At 45.4% G+C, this 19,935-nt stretch overlaps 1 protein-coding gene across 3 annotated transcripts in view; it reads right to left on the bottom strand.

Annotated features, from left to right (window-relative positions):
• USP4 (ubiquitin specific peptidase 4) overlaps nt 1–14,824 on the bottom strand; it is a 33,291-nt gene extending 18,467 nt beyond the window's left edge. Inside the window, exons 1-7 of one of the 3 annotated variants that reach the window (XM_032458519.1) lie at nt 14,668–14,824; nt 12,738–12,865; nt 9,268–9,398; nt 8,057–8,183; nt 7,290–7,435; nt 7,130–7,191; nt 723–863 (exon numbers count right to left, since the gene is read on the bottom strand). In XM_032458519.1, the coding sequence (XP_032314410.1) occupies nt 723–863; nt 7,130–7,191; nt 7,290–7,435; nt 8,057–8,183; nt 9,268–9,398; nt 12,738–12,865; nt 14,668–14,768 (836 nt within the window). In that variant the 5' untranslated portion in view covers nt 14,769–14,824. The remainder of the gene's footprint in view (nt 1–722; nt 864–7,129; nt 7,192–7,289; nt 7,436–8,056; nt 8,184–9,267; nt 9,399–12,737; nt 12,866–14,667) is intronic. The other 2 variants (XM_032458517.1, XM_032458518.1) reach the window with 2 other exon arrangements.
• Nucleotides 14,825–19,935: the final 5,111 nt, after the last annotated feature.

Here is a 19,935-nt window from a genome sequence, read left to right as displayed (position 1 = left end):
GCCTGGTAGTAACTCCATGATACAAGTTCTCTCTACTTCCCTCTCCAGCCCTCCAGCTCCCCACCACCACTCAATCTTGATTTGACATAACAGACAGTAAGCACATTCGTAAGGGGAGAAATGCTATTTGAATTCTCTGCTCTCAGGCTTTAACAATGCTAATTTTGTATCCCACCGGAAGGCTACCTGCCAGGTGACTTCAGGGAAGAACACTGTGGTTACCAAGATCAAAGCTTGCACCTGCCACCACCCACCAGGCCAACTCCGTCCTGACTGTGCCTGAGCATGCATGCACTCTCTCACCTCACCTTCCTCTTCCACCCTGTCTGCACTGTGTGGCAGGTGCTCCAGAAATGCTTGAAGAAAGGATCACAGCCATGCAGAGGGGAAACAGGCAGGGCTCGCCCACAGCTGGGAATCATCCCTTCTTAGCTATTCTGCCACACAGCCAAACCACCCCTTCACAGACAAACGCAGTGACCCCATGACCACCAAGTGACTCAGGCTGTGGGGAAAATACCAGCTCATAGGAAGTCAAGCCATGTAAGTCAGAACTAGGAGACACATTTTACTGTGGGTATGAAATGGAGCAAGAAACCACATGCAGCAGGTTCCCATGGGGAACCCTAATCCTACTGTGCTCAGTGCAGCAGCAGAGGAGCTGTCCAGCCTGGGAAAAGACTGGGAGGGAAGGGAAGCAAAGTGAAAGGACCTGCTCTTACCCCCTGCTGACACCGGAACTGTGCATCCCAGAGGTGTTAGTGCTATCACCATTTGCAATGGGAGAGGCAGACACTGAGGAATAGGGACTTGCTGATGATTTTGGAGAGGTAGTAAAATTTCTGCTAGGCGCAGTGCTTGATCTGGGAGAGAGAAGCAGAAACAATGCTACTGACTTTCTGCAAAAAGCCATCCCTATCTAACGCCTTAGGTCTCTTCTCAAGAAATAAATGTCCTCTATATTCAGTTATTTAAAATTAAATGCAAAAAGACTATTTTCATGCTACTTGAAGATAAATTTCATTTAAGTGAGAGTCAAGAAATTAACTGGTCTTCCAGTCTCATTTGTCCACATGGTCATATACTGACTCTTTCAGGATGAACCACAAGGTTGATCTTCAGGGTATCTGGGTTTGATTTATAAATCATAAGCTTCCCTGAATTTTAAGAGTTACCAGTGAAAGACAGAAAAATGGTAATAAGGGATGAATTTCTTCAAAAATACGTGACCCAAATTAAACAGCTGGCTATAAGCACACTAGAACAGAAAAATGGCAATTGGGTTGCACTGCGCTACTCAACGGGAGTTGCTTGTGTCCTCCAATTTACCAAATGTGAGTAACCTCTCTCTTTCAAACTCATGTTTCAACATTTTTTCACAGCATCTTATTTGAGATTTATTCCTAGGTTTCAGATTAATTAATTCAAGGGCTAATTGCCCCAAATCTTATATTGATAACAATTTTATCAAATTTTCTCCTAAAATCCATAAATCTACAAAAACATGTAGAAGTGAATCATGCTACACTTTCAAATACATACAACAGTTATTTTTCCCTTCTAGATTTGGGTTTACAAGCGGAACGCGGCAGCAAAGGTAAGAAGTGATCCTAAGCCCACACTTTTAGGCAGATGTCAGGGACTATCCGGGGCCTAAATGGGTGTCAGGAACCAAGTTCTGCTTCATACTCTGAGGTCACAGCAAGGGAGGGGGAAAGAAGGCTCCCCAGCCTCTCACCTTCCCATAGGGAAATGCACCTTCTCTAATCCTGAGGAGCATTTGCTTCACTGAGCCTCATCTTCACGCTGCAAAGGATCCCAAGAACTCAGGCAGCTCCTTAAGTGAGACCCGCCAGAGCTTCCGCCACACAGGTGACTGAAGCACACATCTGAGGCCTGTCCGTGATGCCAGTATTCCCAGCCTCCTAGGCAGGCAGGAGAGTCACCACCCAAGGCTGGTCTGATGTGGCAGACTCAGTGATCTCAGGTCTGGAGACAGGTACTACAAGACAGTGAAATTCAACTCCTGACATAGAACCTCAAGACATACAGCTTAACACTCCCCTTTTTTAGTAACTGTTCACTGGTAACTTACTCTACTCCCTGAACTTAAAAGGGCAAAAATCCATAGAAGCCATTGCACGTATCCAAGACCTGTCAATTTCTTATACAGACAGCATATCTGGTTGAAATGAAAGAAAACAAATTAAATTTTACTTGGCATTTGTTTAAAATGCTCTAGGAAATACTGCCAGTAGTTTTCAGTGTAAATTCAGTCAAAAAGAAACCCATGATGAGTACACAAGAATATTTTACAAATGCTTGAAAATTTACATAGTACAAAGTTTTATTTTATTTTTTTTCTTTAACTCTACCCCTGACAGACAAATTAAAAGACCTCTGTGCAAAAGTGATCTGTATCTGGGAAATGCTTGGGCACTTGTCACTTGTCATCAGGCAGCTTCACAGCACATCCTAGGGCACCGTAAGCTGGGAAGGAGGCACTGGTGGGGACACCTGACTTATTAGGTAACATTGAGTGAGGCAAGACCTCACTCAATTATGACTGGGTGTCATGCCACAGATATTCTGAAGACAGTGGCTACACCTCCAAATAAGGACCCCTCCGCTCCTAAGAGATATTCTCGTCAAGCCTCTGGTCTCTTGGCACCTTTCTACTGAGGTATTTCCTGCTCCTTGGCATGTCAGGTTGTTATCATCACAGCTAAACAAGCCCTGACCCACAGCTAAGGCTCTATAACATGCCTGCCCTCCTTGCTCCACTGCTCTCTGCTTGCCTCTCAGATGTTCTCCAGGCTGAACGCTGCTCTGAGAATGAATCCACCCTCTAAGACTGACCTCAGGTATCCAGAGCATCTGGCTTTACCTTTATAATAACAATAAACTCTTAGCCAGAAACCTCATCGTCTTCACAACATCCTAAGCTGTGATCTCCCTACACCAACACTGTTAACACTCATCTGCGTGCAGTTCACATCTCCGCTTTGGGAACACTGGCCTCTTCCAGCTCTGGGCAGAAAGTCTCAAAGGGGACCATGGTACAGAACTCACCACGCCTTATAGACATCAGGCAAGAAAAGTTATAGACAGTATAGAGAGTCAGAGACAGAAAAATGAGGCCAGCTCTATAGAAAACCTTGAAAGCACTAACACAAAGGTTAAAATAATCCACAAGGAAGGAAAAAACTATTTGAAAATGCTCAGAATTTACAAAGGTGGCCCTCACTAGTGACTAAAGGAGTGGAAACAATTTCACTATGCTGTCTTCCTGCCAAGATATATGTAAAACTGATTCTGCAGGTGGGTTTAAAAAACAAAACAAAAAAAAGAAATAAGCCAATCAGTGACTTTCTCTGGATGACATATTCACTTGACATACTTTCCCATTCCCTCAATTTTAACCTCTGTCTTCTTTGACAGACAACATGCTACTGAACATGGCTGATTTAAAAAATCTGATTAGAGTTCATGTCTTTTGACTAGTGAGTTTAATCCATCTACAGTTACTCTAACTCAGCTTCCTCATGTTTTCTAATTACTGTACTTTTCCCTTTAAGTATACTTCCCCCAAAAGTCATCTTTTCCCCCCTTCTTTCTTGCCTTTCCATTTGAATTTCCCTTTCTAGGTATGGCAGATCCCTGGTTACCTCCTGCGGTACTGTGATTTATAATAAGAAATAAATATTTTGGTCTTTTGTCTTTGGTTGCTGAAATAGCTCCAAAGTGATAAAGATAAAAGCAGTGTCTTTTGTTATTCATAACAAGCACCTTTCAACCACACCTCGGTTCATGTATATGACTTTTGGAAAGTCCCATAGGATGGGGTGGGGAGGGACTGAGCCCTTAACCTGTGGGCTATCTCCAGATAAACAGAGTCAGAATTGAGTTAAACTGTAGGACACCCAGCTGGTATCAGAGAATTGCCTGGTATGAGGAAAAACTCCCACACATTTGGTGCCAGAAGTACTGGTAGAATAAAGAAAAAGGTTTTTTTTTCCTTTCACCTCCCCTTCCTTAGTTTACAAAGCCCAAGTTTTAGCTAGACACCTTGCAACCTGCTAAAAGGCATTTCCCAGCCTCCTCTGAAGCCAGGTGTGGTCACATAATTGGCCAAAGAGATGTAAAGGGAGCTCTTATATGTGATTTCTGGGAAATTTCCTCCTAGCTTCCTGAATGTAGGTATGACTGGGTCAGCTCCAGTGGTCATCCTGGACCCTGAGGTGACCACCTTTTTAGTTTTTGTTTAAAAGTCATCTACTCTATCCACTTCCTCCTCTATGGTTTGTGGTGCTGTGTCATGTGCAAGAAATCTCTGCTTACTCCAAAGTCACCAAGTCCTTGCTTTTCTGGTCAACAGGACACTTCATTAGTTGTATACTCTCCCTCACATCTTCTGGATTTCACTGTGAGCTTTTGGGTTTAGCATTTTTTACATTTAAGATGTTTTCTCTTTGATAATTTCTGAGAAACTCTTGGTCACTATTTCTTCTAACATTTTCTTCCCCTTACCCATGATGTCTTCTCTTTCCTGAGATTCCTATTATCTGGATACTGACATTTCTACTCCCATCCTCCAAAGCACTCTGCTTCTATTATCTTCCACCTCTATCCCCTCATAATACCTCCTAGAAGCCTCCAAACTGATCTTCCAATTTGTTCATTCAGTCTTCAGCTACGTCCATTCTGCTACACAACCCACCCCTGAATTCTCTGTTCTCAAGTATGTCTCCTTACTCCTGTTTCACGTACCTCTTTTCCTCTTTGCTTGAGGATATTCATCACACTTATTCCATCCTCTTCAGCAACTCAGAATAAGAATTCTGTTCCAACTAGTAGAGCCTATCAACATGTCATTTTCTTTTTACTCCAACTCTACTTGTCAGCTTCTCATTATGGCTCCTGGTGAGCTGTTTGCCAGGTGAGATCACACTACTCCCCTCAACACACCACCTTCAAAGAGCTCCCTCCCTCACGGGAAGGCAAAGCTAGAATCCAGGGTCTCACAAAGACCACAGGGCCTATCACCTCATCACCTCTTGGCCTCATCCCCTCAACCCTCCTGTCATCCCTCCCAGCACCGGCCACAACAAACTCCTGCTGGTCTTCAACCAGGCCTGCTTCTGCCTCAGGATCTCTCTGGCTGCTGTCACCTCTGCCTCACAAAGCCGTTCTCCTCATCAAGCACCACCCTCACTGCTGATTCCCTCACCTCCTTCCTGACCATGTGCAAATGGTACCTCAGTGGGGCCTCCCTATCATCCTGTTTAAATATGCCCAAAGCCTTAACCCTTGCTGATTTTCTTCTGATTTTTTTCCCAAAGTACTTGTAAACTACTGGACATGTGTGTTTTTCTTATTTATGTGTTTTCTGCTCCTTGAGGACAGGGACTTTGCTTTGTTTATTGCTGTATCCTCGACATCTAGATGAGTGTCTGGCACTATTGGGGGGGTGGGGAGGAGAATGTGCCTTAGGAATTCTGCTCTGAGCTCATTCACCATTGGACACCCTTTACCAGGAGACTCCAACTTTTAAGGAATCCCAGTGAGGCACTGCTCTTTAACAAAAGCTGTTTCCCTTACTGGAATCTCTTAGGCCTCAGGGTGTGGAAAGGATGGGGAGAAGCAACAGTAGGAAGAGAAAAAGGTACAACTTTCCCAACAGTCCTCCGTGGCCGGTATGCCCAGGATCTTCTGTTCCAAGCTGTCAACCCTACCTCACAGACTAGAAGCCAATCACCTTCTGTCTCCCCAGGGGGTTGTCACAGTTTTTATGTTTTTTCTCAGTTCTGTGGCATTTCTGGTCCCAAGAAGGGAGTTAGCTACCGTATTTGCTTCCTATGGCTGCAGACACAAATGACCACAAACTTACTGGCTTAAACAACACAAACTTATTATCTTACACTTATGGAGGTCAGAAGTCCACAATGATTCTCATTGAGCTAAATCAAGGTGTGGGCCAAGCTGTGTTCCTTGGTGGCGGCTCTAGGGACTTCTAGAGGCTGCTCAACTTCCCTGGCTCATGGCCAGCTGAGTCTTTCTCACATTTCATCACCCTGACTCTGCTTCTGTCCTTGCATCTGACTCGCCTGTCTCCCTCTTCCATTTATAAGGACCCCTGTGATTACACTGGGCCTACCCAGATAATCCAGGATAATCTCCCCATCTCAAGATCCTTAATCACATCTGCAGAGTCCGTTTTGCCATGTGACCTAACATATTCACAGGTTCTGGGGATGAGGATGTGGCCCCTGGGGACGACGGCAGAGGGGAATCGTTACTCTGCCTACTAGAGCTATTCTGTCATCTTGTCAGGAACTGGTGAGCAGGGCTTCCTAAACTGAAGTCCATGGCTCGGCTCTGTATAAAACCCGATATTGTTGGCAAAATGTTGCGTAGTCTTGCATGTTTCTCAAGAGAGAACTCAGAGCTTTCATGATTTCAAAGGAGCTGCAAAATGGGCTCTGGCCAAGCCTAACTGAGGGAAGAGAGCAAAGACCAACACTGTCCGCGTAACTACTGGAACACTGACAGTTTCCCCATCTTACACCATGAGAAAGTTCTGTCTCCTTCTCAGAACATGCATTAACTCCAGAGCACACATGAACATATCCTGAGACAGGTGCCTGAAGTCCCAGTTTAGCAGCTGAGTGATTCCCCCAGCAAGCGACAAGGGCAACAATGAGGAACAGGTCCCTGGGTAAAGAGTGGGGTGTGATCAAACTACTACCTTTAAGTCATAGAAGAACCCATGTCTAAGCCCTCTTCTTTTCCATAAAAGCCTCTAAGGACAGGTGGAGAAGATCAACCCTTGACAGAAACAGAGCAGCCCCTTGGCAGAGCAGCATTCCCAGATCCTGGCCCCTTCTCTCCCTTCCCTCATTCTCAGCAAGCAGGGAGGCACCGCCTTGTTCCCACACATGACAGCTTTCCCTGAGATGGCTGCCCAGCATGCTGCTTACCAAAGGCCAGCATGATAGACTCTGGATATAAAATCAAATGTTTTTCATCTGATCCAGAAAAATTTTTCTTAGCAGAAGTAACTGACTTAGGAGGTGGTGTCTCTCTTACACATGTGTGCCCAGCCACAAGGGAGAAAAAGTTCACTTACTTTGACTGCAGGGTCTGCCTTGGCCATGTGCCATCTTCATTTTGAGGCTCAATTACTAGCACCTGAAAGGGGAAACCATATGAGGAATGTGCAAACCATCTCACTTCTGATATGCTCAGAACCAAGATACCTGTCCACACACCCTGGGCAGAGCACCTACCTGACCCTGGTACAACCCAGCATCCTGCACAGTGTTGTCTAGCTTGCTCAACTGCTCGTAGGTGTTGCTCATGTACTTGTTCCACAGCCGGGTCTCACGCTCTGCAGGGATGTTGAACAGCTTTCGCATCTCCTTCTCGATGGTTGCTGGGGAGAGGCAGAAACATCACTCAGGGCTTTCTCCAGATGCAAGGCTAACAACAGCCACAGCAAGCTAATGCTTGTCCTCCGTCCTTTTCAGATGGTCCCAGGATGCTTTGGATCAGAAGTTCTGACTGACCTCAGCCCTTCGTGACTCCTAAGGCCAAATGTCTTCCATGGGCATTCTCCTGCACTCATACACCCAAAAACTGTCTGTACACTTCTCATTTTTTGGTGATGTGGGTCCCTTCTTATAGTATAGAAGCAACATGGAAAAGTCAGAAAACTTACCTTTGGATTAAGAGAGATCTGATTTCAAAGACTAGCTCTGCCCCTTTGTCACTGAGATTTCTGAATAAGGAGTTTTAACCTCTCCGAACCTGCATTTCTTCACCTCTATTACCATATGTTAAATGGGCAGAGACCACGCCCAGTATATCATACATGATTCCCAGGCTGAGCTCTCCACAAGAACGCCCTGGGCAGCAGACTCCCAGCTCAGGACTGGTAACCACAACCTGAAATTGTCTGGGTAACAAGTCTGAAGAGGGTGCCCTAACTTCCCTCCCATTAGCTGCAATGCCCTGCACTCTCATGGACACCTGAAACCCCGGCCCAGCTACTCACCAATGGTGTCCGCCTTGCTGAAATGGCAACTCAGCACATTGGTGGGGTCACTATTCTCACAAAGCTTCAACTCCAGCAAATACACCTCCACCTTGCAGTGCTTGACAAACAGGCCATGCTCCACAACCTGTGAACAAGAGGCATGGGTGAAGGAGCAATGGTTCCACGCTGGGGTCATCTTGGAAGCTACATTCCTCATCAGTGGCAAAAGGCAGAATCCACAAGATAATCAGTTTCCTTAAGTGATCAGGGGATCAGAAGTACAGACTTCTAAAGCCACTGGCATCTGCCTTAGGAGTTTAAAAATCTTATTTCCACTGATTAGGGCCAACCAAGAGCACCCTGATGGAACCAGAGCTAGCAACCACACTGCACAAAAGGAAAGTCACTATTCATTTTTAAGTGGGGATCATGATGCCTCCCCTGCAGGGTCTGTGGAATTAGAGGCCTAGAGAATACAGTTAAATCCCTTGGCAGAATGCTCACCTCATGGCAGGACTGTGGGCAATAAGGGACATCTGCAGAAGACTGGCATGCTCCTAACTATTTGATTCCTAACCCCTCTCAGGGTCCCAGGTTTCAAGCTGGAGAAAGAAGAAGGTAGTTCTGGCCCTGAGGAGTGACTCTTAGAAGTTGGCCTCAGGACTGCAACCCTTTCCTACTCTGCTAAGAAGGGGAACTACACACCAAGCACAGAAAGAAATTTACCCAATGCCTACACATCAGCAGGCCTGTGGACTCCTGTGATGCCCCACCTCTGGCAGGAGAAGCAAACAACTATGGGAATCAGGGTGGTGGTCTTCTCCCAAGTCCTGTGGGGTTAACAACCTGGGCCTCTCTTCCAGGGCCTGCCTTCCCTCAAGAGGCTGTTCTCTGGGCTATAAACACCTGTTTTCTGAGATACTCAACAGTCCGGCCAGAGATTCTCAAGCAAAGGGGAAAAAGCAGTAACAGAAAGGTTAAGGTAAACACAGCAATATGCTCCTGTACATCCATATGAGCCCAACTGAACTTTTTCTCATAGAACCTTCCAGAAAGTGCTCTCATGACACCACTGTACACAGCCCAAGCCACTGGGTAGAGCTGATGTTTGGAGGGCTCCATTCAACCTCTTAGGTACATTCAGTACCCCAGGAAACCAACACCAGTCAGTGTCCCCCGAGGAGCACTTCCAGACACTGACCAGTAGGTGTGACAATTCATGTACTCACTTTTCTGACGATGGGCTGCTGGCCCTCTACACAGCCATACCAGTTTAGTAACTTGTTCCAGGCCTCAGCTGGGACCAATACATAGTCCAATTCATCAATTAAATGTTCTTTCAAGGTCTGACTCTCAGGATCTGAAAAAGGAAAACAGCACATAACTCATTGCCCTTCTCCCCAGAAATGTTTGTTTTACATGATTCTTTTGTACTTTTCAGAAATAAGAGAAGTATTTATAGGAACAGGTACAAAATTCCAAAACTCTGTCACTGGTCATAACACAGAGCGGACCTGGATGACTCTGTCTTTAGCCATGCTTTCTGAACATTTTACAGGAACTTGTATTTATTCCATAATTGGAGGAAGAAGGAAAGAGAAGAAAGAAAAACGCTAATTTACATTTTTAAAGTGTTACAGGGTTCCACAATTAAAATTGTTTATTATAAATATTTAATACAATATTCTGTTTAGTGAAACTGCATTAAGGTCAGGTATCATCTTCCCCTGAAAGATTTACTAAGGAAGCAAACAAATGAGTCACTGAAGTTAAATGTATTTTACCAAGAGTCATTTAGCATTCTCAGTTTTCAACACTCCCAGTCAAAACCCAACTGGACACCTCCCTATGGAGGGAGAACATCTTTAACACGCTAACCATCCATCTTACACCCCCACCCCCAGAGGCCACATGACTGGGAGTCAGAAAAGAACATCCACGGTCTGAAACACACTCTCAGTGGAGGACCAATGCACTGGATCAAGGGGAGACTGATCACTTCCCAGCAAGGGAGCCTCTCTGCTAAGCCTCTGCCCATCAACACATACTCCCACAGCAGTGGAAGCCAAGAAGCTGGGAAAACCAAAAGTACTCACAACGGTGCAACTTATCTGTAACTCAAGGCAGACAACGTTAAAAATAAAAACCAAAAGCAGCACTCACAAGGTGACCAGGGGTTCCCATCACCCTTCAAACCAGTTTACCCCCTCATCCCATCAGGTCTACTGTCCCTACTCAAGGAGTTTCAGATCTGATCCACCTTTGCCTTTTTCATTTCCAAGGAAAAAGGAAAGGAATGAAGCAGCCTTGGAGAACAGGAATACCAAGGTGAGACAGGTAAATGGATAAACAAAATGTGGTATACACACACAGTGGGATATTATTCAACCTTTAAAAAGAAGGATATTCTGACATGCCATAATATAGATGAACCTTGAGGACATCATGCTAAATGAAATAAGCTGGTCACAGAAAGACAAATACTGTATGATTCTACTTATGTTAGGTATCTAGAGTAGTGAGACTCAGAGACAAAAAGTAAAATGGTGGTTGCCAGGGGCTGGAGTCGGGAAGGAGACTGGGAATCACTGCTTAATGGGTATGGAGTTTCAGTTTTGCAAGACAAAAAAGTCCTGGAGATTGGCTGTGTTGCACAACAATGTGAATATACTTTTACTACTAAACCGTACACTTAAAAATATTAAAGATGGTAAATTTTGTTATGTGTATTTTGCCATAATTTTTTTAAAAATGGTGGATCCTCCTCATTGATGAGCCAACCACTTTCCACAGCAGCTCTGACATGATTATGAACACTGACAGACCACATCTTTTCTACTTAGCAACAGAAGGATGGTCCAGGAGTTGTACTTACCAGTCTACTTGAATCAAGAACTTCCAGAAAAAACTGACACCTAAACTCCAAACTTTTCTTTGATTTGCAAATTAAAACTCGTAAGTTATTCATCTGTCTTACTTGGAGACACACAGTTTCTTCATTTCTAACATGAAGCCCTATGCAAGTCTGGTCACCTCTACTGGACCAAATAGCCAGAAATCTTTAAATGTGGGAAAGGAACCAAGAGCGCTCAGCATCATCAACCCCAAGTACACCAGTTCCACAGGGTTTTCTCCTCTGAAGCTTAAGTGACAATTTTCTCAAACAAATCATTCTTATGACACTATAGTGCAAAGGCAGGAAACGTAACTGGAATTTTCAATGCAATTCACTGTTTTCACTTAACACTGGCTCAGTCCAAGGGCATCATGCTAAAAATCACACAGGGGTTTTGAAATGACAATTTAGTCTTTGCAAATTTCTTCAATAGAGAAGCAAATAAAGGGGGAAAATGAGAGCACAGCTTGGTCTAAGCACAGGGATTCCACCAGACATACAGCAGGGGCACAGGTGGAAATGAGAAAGGAGTGCTTGGCAGACATCAGCAAGGAGATGTTCTACCCGCTCTTTTCCACACGTTCAAGAGCCCCTTGCAGGCCACTCCCATGACTCTAAGGGAAGGCAGCCAGACTGGGACTGGCAGGTGACTAAGAGCCCAAGAACTAAGAGGGTGGCCCTCACTGGCCAGAGATAGGCCATTCCTGCACTGTTGGTATTCCAGGGTCTGAACAGAATGTACTTTCTCACTTTCCAAGCACGCAACAAATGTTTCCAGCCTAAGTCAGGTGACATCAAATTGGAAGACCACAGAAGGAATGCTTGCCCTTAGCCGAAGGTCACACAAAATGACTTTAGAGGGACCCTCTAGCTCCAGTGTTCTCATCACCATTACTACTAAAAGCCTTAAGAATTTTCCTTTCCAAAAAACAAGAGAGAAAACGACAAGGTGCAAACATAATGCAATGATCCTTTGGGGCAACTTCATGGTATACTGCTACCCTCTGACCCATATCAGGAAAGAAAGCATATGACATTATTATGTCATTCAGACTTCCCCTAAAACAAGGTCTATGCTGAAGCATTGCTCACTTTTAAAAACACCCAGGAACCTGAATCAAGCCTCATGCATTGTCTGCCTTCCTGCTGCCCTGATTTGGTGGTCCAGGCAACAGATCACCTCTGTCCTGTTTGCAAGGGAGTTTAAAGCCAGGCAGAACAAAGCCTAGAAAAGGCCAACTGTCATCTCTGTACATCTATAGGTGCAAGCCAAGCTTAGGTGTGTCATACATCACTTTTTCAGCCATTTATTCCATTGGGAGCTGACTGTGGTCATAATTCTACTGACTTGCTACCTCTCCTTACACTACTTCTATGACAAACACAGTCATCACAGGAATGCTTGATGAATGGCGACAGGTCTACTATTGGTTCCACTGTAAAGGTAACACAGAAAATTCTGGTTCCCAAATTTCAGATTCCAGGTCAAATTTCAAAATGATTTTGTACTTCTTTTCATTCAATATACTAATTTAAAAGTGAAATCTCTAGCAGAACTAGTATGAAAAAAAGAGAGAGAGAAATTTAAAATGCTAGAAGCATGCTCTCATTAACAACAGTTAATTTAGGAAAAAAGCAGCCTAACTTATCCCTGAGGGTCTGTAAAGACTACTGCTATAGACACAAGTCAAGGACACTTGTTTCTATCCCCTCACAGTGGGAATGTCCAGGTTACAGATACACATGACCTCACGCCACTACCCAGGTGGACATTTCAGTTAGAAAAGCAACAGGATACTGCACCTGAAAAGAGTCCGGAGTTATCTATCGGGCCAGGAAACAGGTTGTGTTCACCCACATTGTACATATCCCAGCTGTCGAAGCCCACATACTTCTTCCACTGTTTGAACCACCGGCTGTCAATAAGATACCTAGAGACAGACAAAAATTTACTGTACCAGAGAAGCTGTGGTAGTAAGTTTCTGCAGCTGTTCTCTTAATTTTTTTTAATGGTGTTTCCATTCAAGGAACAAGCAATCTCCACTAAAAAACACTTTCTCAAGAGCAGGAGCAGCCCCCAGGCACCCACATGGCACAGAGATCCTGGTCCAGGGATGGGATCCATTAAATGAAATGATTGTTGAAAGAATAATGAATAAATGAAAGGAAGAAAGTTGACTGACTTCAAAATGCTTGTTTAAATAAATTTTTTCTATGGGGAAAATCTTGTTTGCTAACGAACATGTCATTAATTTCATAATGATCTTTATAGAGGTCCGTGTCCAGGTAGACAGTTTGGTTACACTGCTTTGCTTGATGTAAACAGTATTAAGCCAACTTTCTTTCTAAAAATGAGATAATAACATCTACTTCAGTTTTCCTCTGAGGACCAAACATCAAAAAACGTGTGTATATACATATGTGTATGTACATATATACATAAACACATGTATAGATATATATGTAAAATAGTGTCTTGATATGTTTATCTTGTCAAAAAGCATTAAGTTGATTTGATTATGTATTTAAAGTGTCACTATTCTGTTTTACAATTAAGAGAAAAGGAAACCTCTGTGGAGGAACAAAGCATAACAATTTTTATATTGGTGAGTCCTTCAAATTCTAAAACCAACAAACCTCAGAGATCAGGTAGCTTTCCAGAGGCCACAAGGATCCATAAATATATCTAAATCTCTAAAATGCTCTTTCCCTCCAAACACTTTAAGTGTGTGATTTTAGTCCATCTGAAACTTCCTCTGCTTCTGCTGAGCATTCTTCATATAACACACCTACTGAGGATAACATCTAAAAGTACTTCTGCCTGCCTGCTTTCCACAGCTTGGCTAGCTCAAGAACACTGTAAAGATGTACCTGAATTTCTCCTCATCCCAATGTTTCTCTTCCCTGCTCAATTCCTCTGTCACTATAAGTGCCATTATCATCACCACCATAGTTTCTTAAAGAGGAATGTTCAATCATATTCACTGCAAAATCAAGACCAAGTTTTCTGCTCCCACACAATAATACCACCCAGGAATCTCTTCACTAGTGGAAGTACCGTCGCTTCTACTAGACAACTTATTAAGAAACCTCGAGTCAGACTTGCTCTTCTAAATCCCGGACTTTCAATTTTCTTTTTAGCAAGGCTCTAAGCTACCCCCTTCTCTCACTCCGAAATGTTGCTGCCACAATTATTTTTGACATTTGCTACCAAAATAACCTGGCGTTCATTAGACATTTGTTGAGCTTCTGACCTTGGCATCTGTTCGGCAGTTTACGAGCTACAAAGTGTCTACTTCTAATCTACGCCTCAACTCACTGAGGGCTGGGGAAGGAGGGGCCAAATATCGTTACCCTAGTTTTAACAGTAGGGAACCAGGGTCTGTGAGGTGTGGACACCTTTGCCCGAAGTCTGACAGCGAATCCTCAAGGTAAAGGACTCTCCTCATCCTGAAAGTCCCCGTGAGCACGCCCTTCCATCCTGCAGCGCTAGCCTCCGCCGGGTCCTCCTCCTAGCGCGCCGAATGGGCCGTGACGACCCTCAGCTCCATTCACGCTTTCCCGGAGGTGATTCAGGCTCCTTCTCTTAAGGGGTAGGGGTCGGGCCACTCTCTCAGAGTCACTAACATCGCCCCCTCCCGGCCCCTACCCAAGCCGAGAAAGAAGGGCCCGGCCTGACCGCCCGACCCCAGCCCCTGGCTCTGCGAGGCGGAAAGGAGGGCCCGGCGCTCACCACTGCGCCCCTCGTTGGAGCGTAGTCCTCATCAAGGCCCCGAGCTCGGATTTCTGGGTCTCCGCATCCGGTCGCTCACGGTAGCCTCCGCCTTCCGCCATCTCGTCCGCGGCCCCGGTTCAGCCGGCCCGGACATCCGCCTCACGCACGGCGTGCTGTGGGCCGCGCCCATACACGCAAGCACGCACGCACGTGCGCGCGCCCAAGCCCCTCCTCACGCCGTGGCTGGGAGAGCCTGCGCGCGTCGGCCTCTCCCCCGCCCCCACGCGCCGCCCCTCTCCCTCCTGTTCGCGGTGGAGCCGGGAGGGGCCCGGAAGAGGAGGCGGGCGCGGAGGGAGGGAGCTGCGACTTCCTCCGCCCTGCTGGCTGCGCTGTGCGGTGGCCTTACGGCACGTTTTCTCTCTCCAGCCCAGCGATTTCAAGGAGTCAGACTGCAGCCCCCCACGACCCCTCTCTCACCCTTTCCGGGCCTGCGGGTTATCCTGGTTTTAAATAAACGCAGCCCCAGGTGCGAGGAGCCCTGAAACTAGATTTTCTTGTTTTAACACCAACTATTCCGCCTTCAGCAGAGACCTTAGGCGAGTCCTTAGTTGCCCAAACGTGGGATCGAGTCCCTGTCTGGGAGGCCCTACAGGGATTTTGGAAAATGGCAGGTGAACCAGTGCCGTGGACCAGGTCTGGACTGTGTGGCCTAGTCATTAGCGGTATCAGTCTGGACGCCAGAATCACCTGGCCAAGGCATTATTCCACAGGCCCTCCACTGAGCTAGCTGCTTACCTTGTCAGGAAGGCAAGCAGCCGCACCGTAGCCGTACAGGGGCGATAGCAGCAGAGGAAGGAGAAGTCCAGGTGTGTTCTACACATTGAATGTCAGGATGCTTCTTAATCTGTTGCTGCCATAAAATACAATGTCCTGAACACCGTATGTTTCCCACTCGACCCTGCATACAAAAAACACGGCCCTCCTCCTAGAGGGGGCAGTAAGCCCAAAGTAAGGAGGAGGCCAGACATCTGGCTTACGTGAGTCTGCATTCACTTGTCTGGCAGTTCCTGTCCTCAGAGAAAAATAAGATAAGACCCAGTACCTGCCCTTCCTTATACGATCTAATAGAGGAAAAGAGATCTTCCACAAATAACCCCAGCACCAAGCAGTGCGTATGTCATTAAAGGGTACAGACCAAAGACTGTAGACCCTGAGCTGTGAAAGGGAGCCTTTGACTTGAGTAGCATTTAAGTGTGATCCTGAAGAAAGCATAGAAATGATGGTGCATGGGCAGACGAGGGATCAGAGAGAATTTCTGGAACAAGCAGGGCGGGATCAAAGAGTGAGGATTAGGCCAGTTGAGCTGGGTGCAGACTACTGAAAGGGCCCAAGAGCTAAAGCTAGAAGGGAGGTGGGAGGGGCCACATGACCTGCCTTTAATGGCCCACAGGTATTGTAGGAGGTATTAGAGCAAAGAGAAGTGACTGAGGGTGCTTTATACCCCCAGTGGTGCAGCCCAGAGACCTACTAGGAACCTTTGGAGAGGTGGCCATGAGGGAGGAGAGGAGAAACAGATGAGCCATGTTTAGTGTTGGGGGTGGAAGAGAGCAATCTGGCCTGGTAAAGGTGTAATAGGTCATCTGAACAGATTTACTTTTTTTTTTTTTTTTTTTTTTCAGATTGACTGTTTTTATGTTGGGTTTTGGCTAATTGAAATTAATTTGCTTTCTCTGGGACATCCATCACCCACCATCTGGTAACGGAGGCCTCTTCGCAGTTGGGTAGAATAACCTTGAATAACCACATAGCAATTAATCCCCTGCAGATAAGTTACCATCATGTGATAATTCTACATCTGGGGAACCAACACTGACACCCCAAGTGCCCTTCTGTGAAAGTTCTATGAAATTGTTAAAAATGTTCTCCAAGGAGAAACAGGGCCTTTCATCCTATTTATGGAAAACGAAAGTTGGGTTACTGACATTACTTCAGAACCTACATTAGAGTGTCTACTTCCCTCTTCTTTTTTTAGCAGTTTCTCCTCTACCATTTATGGCATGGGTCAGAGTCTTAAGGAAGTAGGACAAGTCGTCAGCACCACCAGAAAGGGGGACAAAACCTAATTTATGAAAATTAAAACTTTGGAAAATCTTTTTAAACCTGGATCTCTTCAGCGCTATTAAAGAGCTGTAAAAATAGTACACCTATTATGGGTAGTTCCTCAAAATTTATATTTAAATTACTAACTGCCAGTAGTTAAAATGCAGGGAATAAAGTGAAACTTCATAATCAGAAGATCAGCATCATTTTCAAAGTTTTAAAACTTTCTTTGTGAGCTTGATTATATGTTAAAAAACTGAGAACTCACAGTGGGTAGGGGGTACAGCTCAGTGTAGAGCCCGTGCTTGGCATGCCTTGAGGTCCTGAGTTAGATCCCCAGTGCCTCTGTTGAGAACCTGCGCTGCATGGTGGCTTCCTGGCGTCTTGAACAATGAGCATCTGCCTGTGTATTCCTACTATTGTGGGCATGACCTGCAGATTTGTGAGGAAACATGTTGAGTGATTCAATTTAGGAGACGCCCTGGCCCCCAGACTGTGCCCTCTGTTGGGCCATTTACCCTAGGGAGAGGTGTAAGCTTGGTAGAGCCCTCACTTGGCCCCATAATCAAACCCCAGAACTGAACAACCCACCCATTGCCAGGGGAGCTTGGGTCACAAGAACAGGAAGGAAAGCAGGAAAGGAGCTAGAGGGAACAGGCCTGGCTGACTGGTCACGTACTGCTTGATCTCGGACTGTGATGATCTAATTGAGGGTTTGTAATGTCTGGGTGTGTAAACTAAGCTATATTTGGTTCCGAATCATAGAGTTCTTGCCTTGGTTGGTATTATGGTTTGCTCTTCACCTACCTGGAGTTACCTCTCCCCAGTCACCGTTGGTCCACACTTAGCAAGCAATCACAGGGCACATGTGGCAGTCTTCACAAATATTGGGCACCTTTTGATTAGAGGTAGCATCAGGAGAGAAATATTTTTTGTTTGCTTCTTGCCTGTGCTTCCTAACCCTGCCCAGGGGACTGTGAAAAATTAAAAGGCTCTAGAATTAAATGGGAGAATTAAATGTCTTATCAGTGACATTCTCAACTCTTATATAAGGGTTGTGTTACTGGGGAAGGTGACAGAGGCAAAAACCTGAACAAATCTCACAGAGAGGAAGCAGGATCATTTTTTCCTACTTTGGAGACTCGTTCTGTTGGACAGTCTCCATTCCGGTTATGCCACTGTCTGTAGCCAGCCCTGGCTGGGCGGGGACAGTATTGCACCCCAGGCGTGGGTGCGGCCAGCGTCTTCTCTTCCCGTTCTAATTCTATTACCATCGATGTCTTCCCCAGAAACATGTATTTAGATGTTAATTGTGTGTGTCGTTTGCCCTTTGCACCGAGTAAATTCTCAGTATGCATTTTGTGGGTAAATGAATGAAAGAATTATCTAGACAGTAGTCATTTTTTCATTTGGCTAATAATCTCGTATGTATTCACAGCCAATGTGGTTGGGGAAGATGTTCTTACATGTCCTTATAGTGTGTCGTGTGCTAACAGTGCTGGAGGAGCATGGAGGGTGATTCTGTCAGCACTTTGCTAGGAAGGAAATTTAAGCAACTGCTGTAGGAAGCAAAGGCATGCATATATTCCCCCTGGCCTTTGAAGATCAATGAGTGTCCCAAGGAATGCTCAGGGGACCAGTGCTTCTTTATTTTTTAAAATTAATTAATTAATTATTTTGTAAGGGGAGGTAATTAGGTTTTTGTTTTTGTTTTAGTGGAGGTGGTGGGGATTGAACACAGGACCTCGTGCGTGCTAAGCACGCACTCTACCACTGAGCTATACCCCGCACCCTGACCAGTACTTCTTTAGATTCACACACAGTACACAGTCATAGTCACATGCTGGGGACAGAGGGGATTGGGGCAGCAGTTACTTCCTCTGCAGGGAGGCTCAGATCCCCTCCACTTGCCTCTCTGGGAGCCAGGCAGCCTTCAGGACTGTAGGACACCACCCAAGGTGGGCTGCACATTCCCCTGGATAGTGCTCAGACTCTAGCCATTTGGATAAAGTAGGCCTGTTCTGTGGTCTCCTACCTTGGCCTTGCTGGCTCTGGCTACACTGGACCTGGGAAGGGTGCTGGGTATGGGGTTTCAGTCTGCAGGGTGAAGCCTCTGCCTAGCACATCACTGTCATATCCCGTCAATCTCAGTGCTTCTACATGCAACTAACAGCATACCCACCAGCAAGTGGCCTACCTAGTGGATTTTGTTTTTCTTTTCTCACAGGACAAGTCTGGATTTGAGTTCTTGGATAGAGTAAAGCTGAAATCTCAAGCTTGCTTCTCTGTTTCCCATAGGGCCCATGAAACCTCACTCTTTGGGCAAATCTCTCTTTTGAGGTCCCAGGTCCCAGTTCCCAATCCAGCAATGCCTGATGCGAGGTACATGTCCATTAACTTGTTGACCAGCTCCAGCTGGGCTTTATCTGCCAGCCTAGGTATGTCACACCTGTGAAGGCATGCTCTTCCAGCCTACTTGGTGATTGCAATAACAAAAATCTGCCAAATTCAGAGTACTCTGGCAGGGATCCCTGCCCATTCTTTATAAATCCAAGCTGTGTTGCCTTAGGGAAATCTTTAGCCAGCATTTTTTACTCAGTATTACCCAGAGGTTAAAACTTAACGAGAAAAGGCTCATCTGGCCAGGAATGCTTCTCTGAAAATAAGCTTGCTTTAAATGTTGTTTGTGGAACTACATTGAAACAGAACAAGGAAGTCATCTGATAAAGGGCCAATTGTGCAAGACATGCCTGCCCAAGTGAATTTTATCAGATTTTTTTCCAGCTGTATTGGGGTATAATTGACAAATAAAATTGTATAGAATGTTTAGTGTGTACATCTTGGTGATGTAATGTACCTATACATATTTTATCAGATTTACTGTATTAAAAAAAAAAAATCTAAAACAAGCATTTCTGGAAGAACGACTAAAATGAAGGCTCCTGAACCTAATTGAGTAACAGCAGGGCCCTTCCCCTTCTTAGAAGACCTGTGGCCTAAATGCGGCTGCTGCTCCCAGATCAAGCAATGTCCTGCAGGCACTACACCAAAGGCTAGGACGTCAAGCAGGCTCACTGGGATTCCTTCACTTTTACTTGTTAATTTGACCTGCTGATTCACAGTGGGGTGTGGGGTGGGTGCAGGTCTGAGCCAGTGGCGGTTACATGGTTGAATGAGAAAGAATGT

Source organism: Camelus ferus, chromosome 17 (assembly GCF_009834535.1).
Source record: "Camelus ferus isolate YT-003-E chromosome 17, BCGSAC_Cfer_1.0, whole genome shotgun sequence".
Taxonomy (NCBI): Eukaryota; Metazoa; Chordata; class Mammalia; order Artiodactyla; family Camelidae; genus Camelus; species Camelus ferus.
This window is presented reverse-complemented; position numbering and strand designations above follow the sequence as displayed.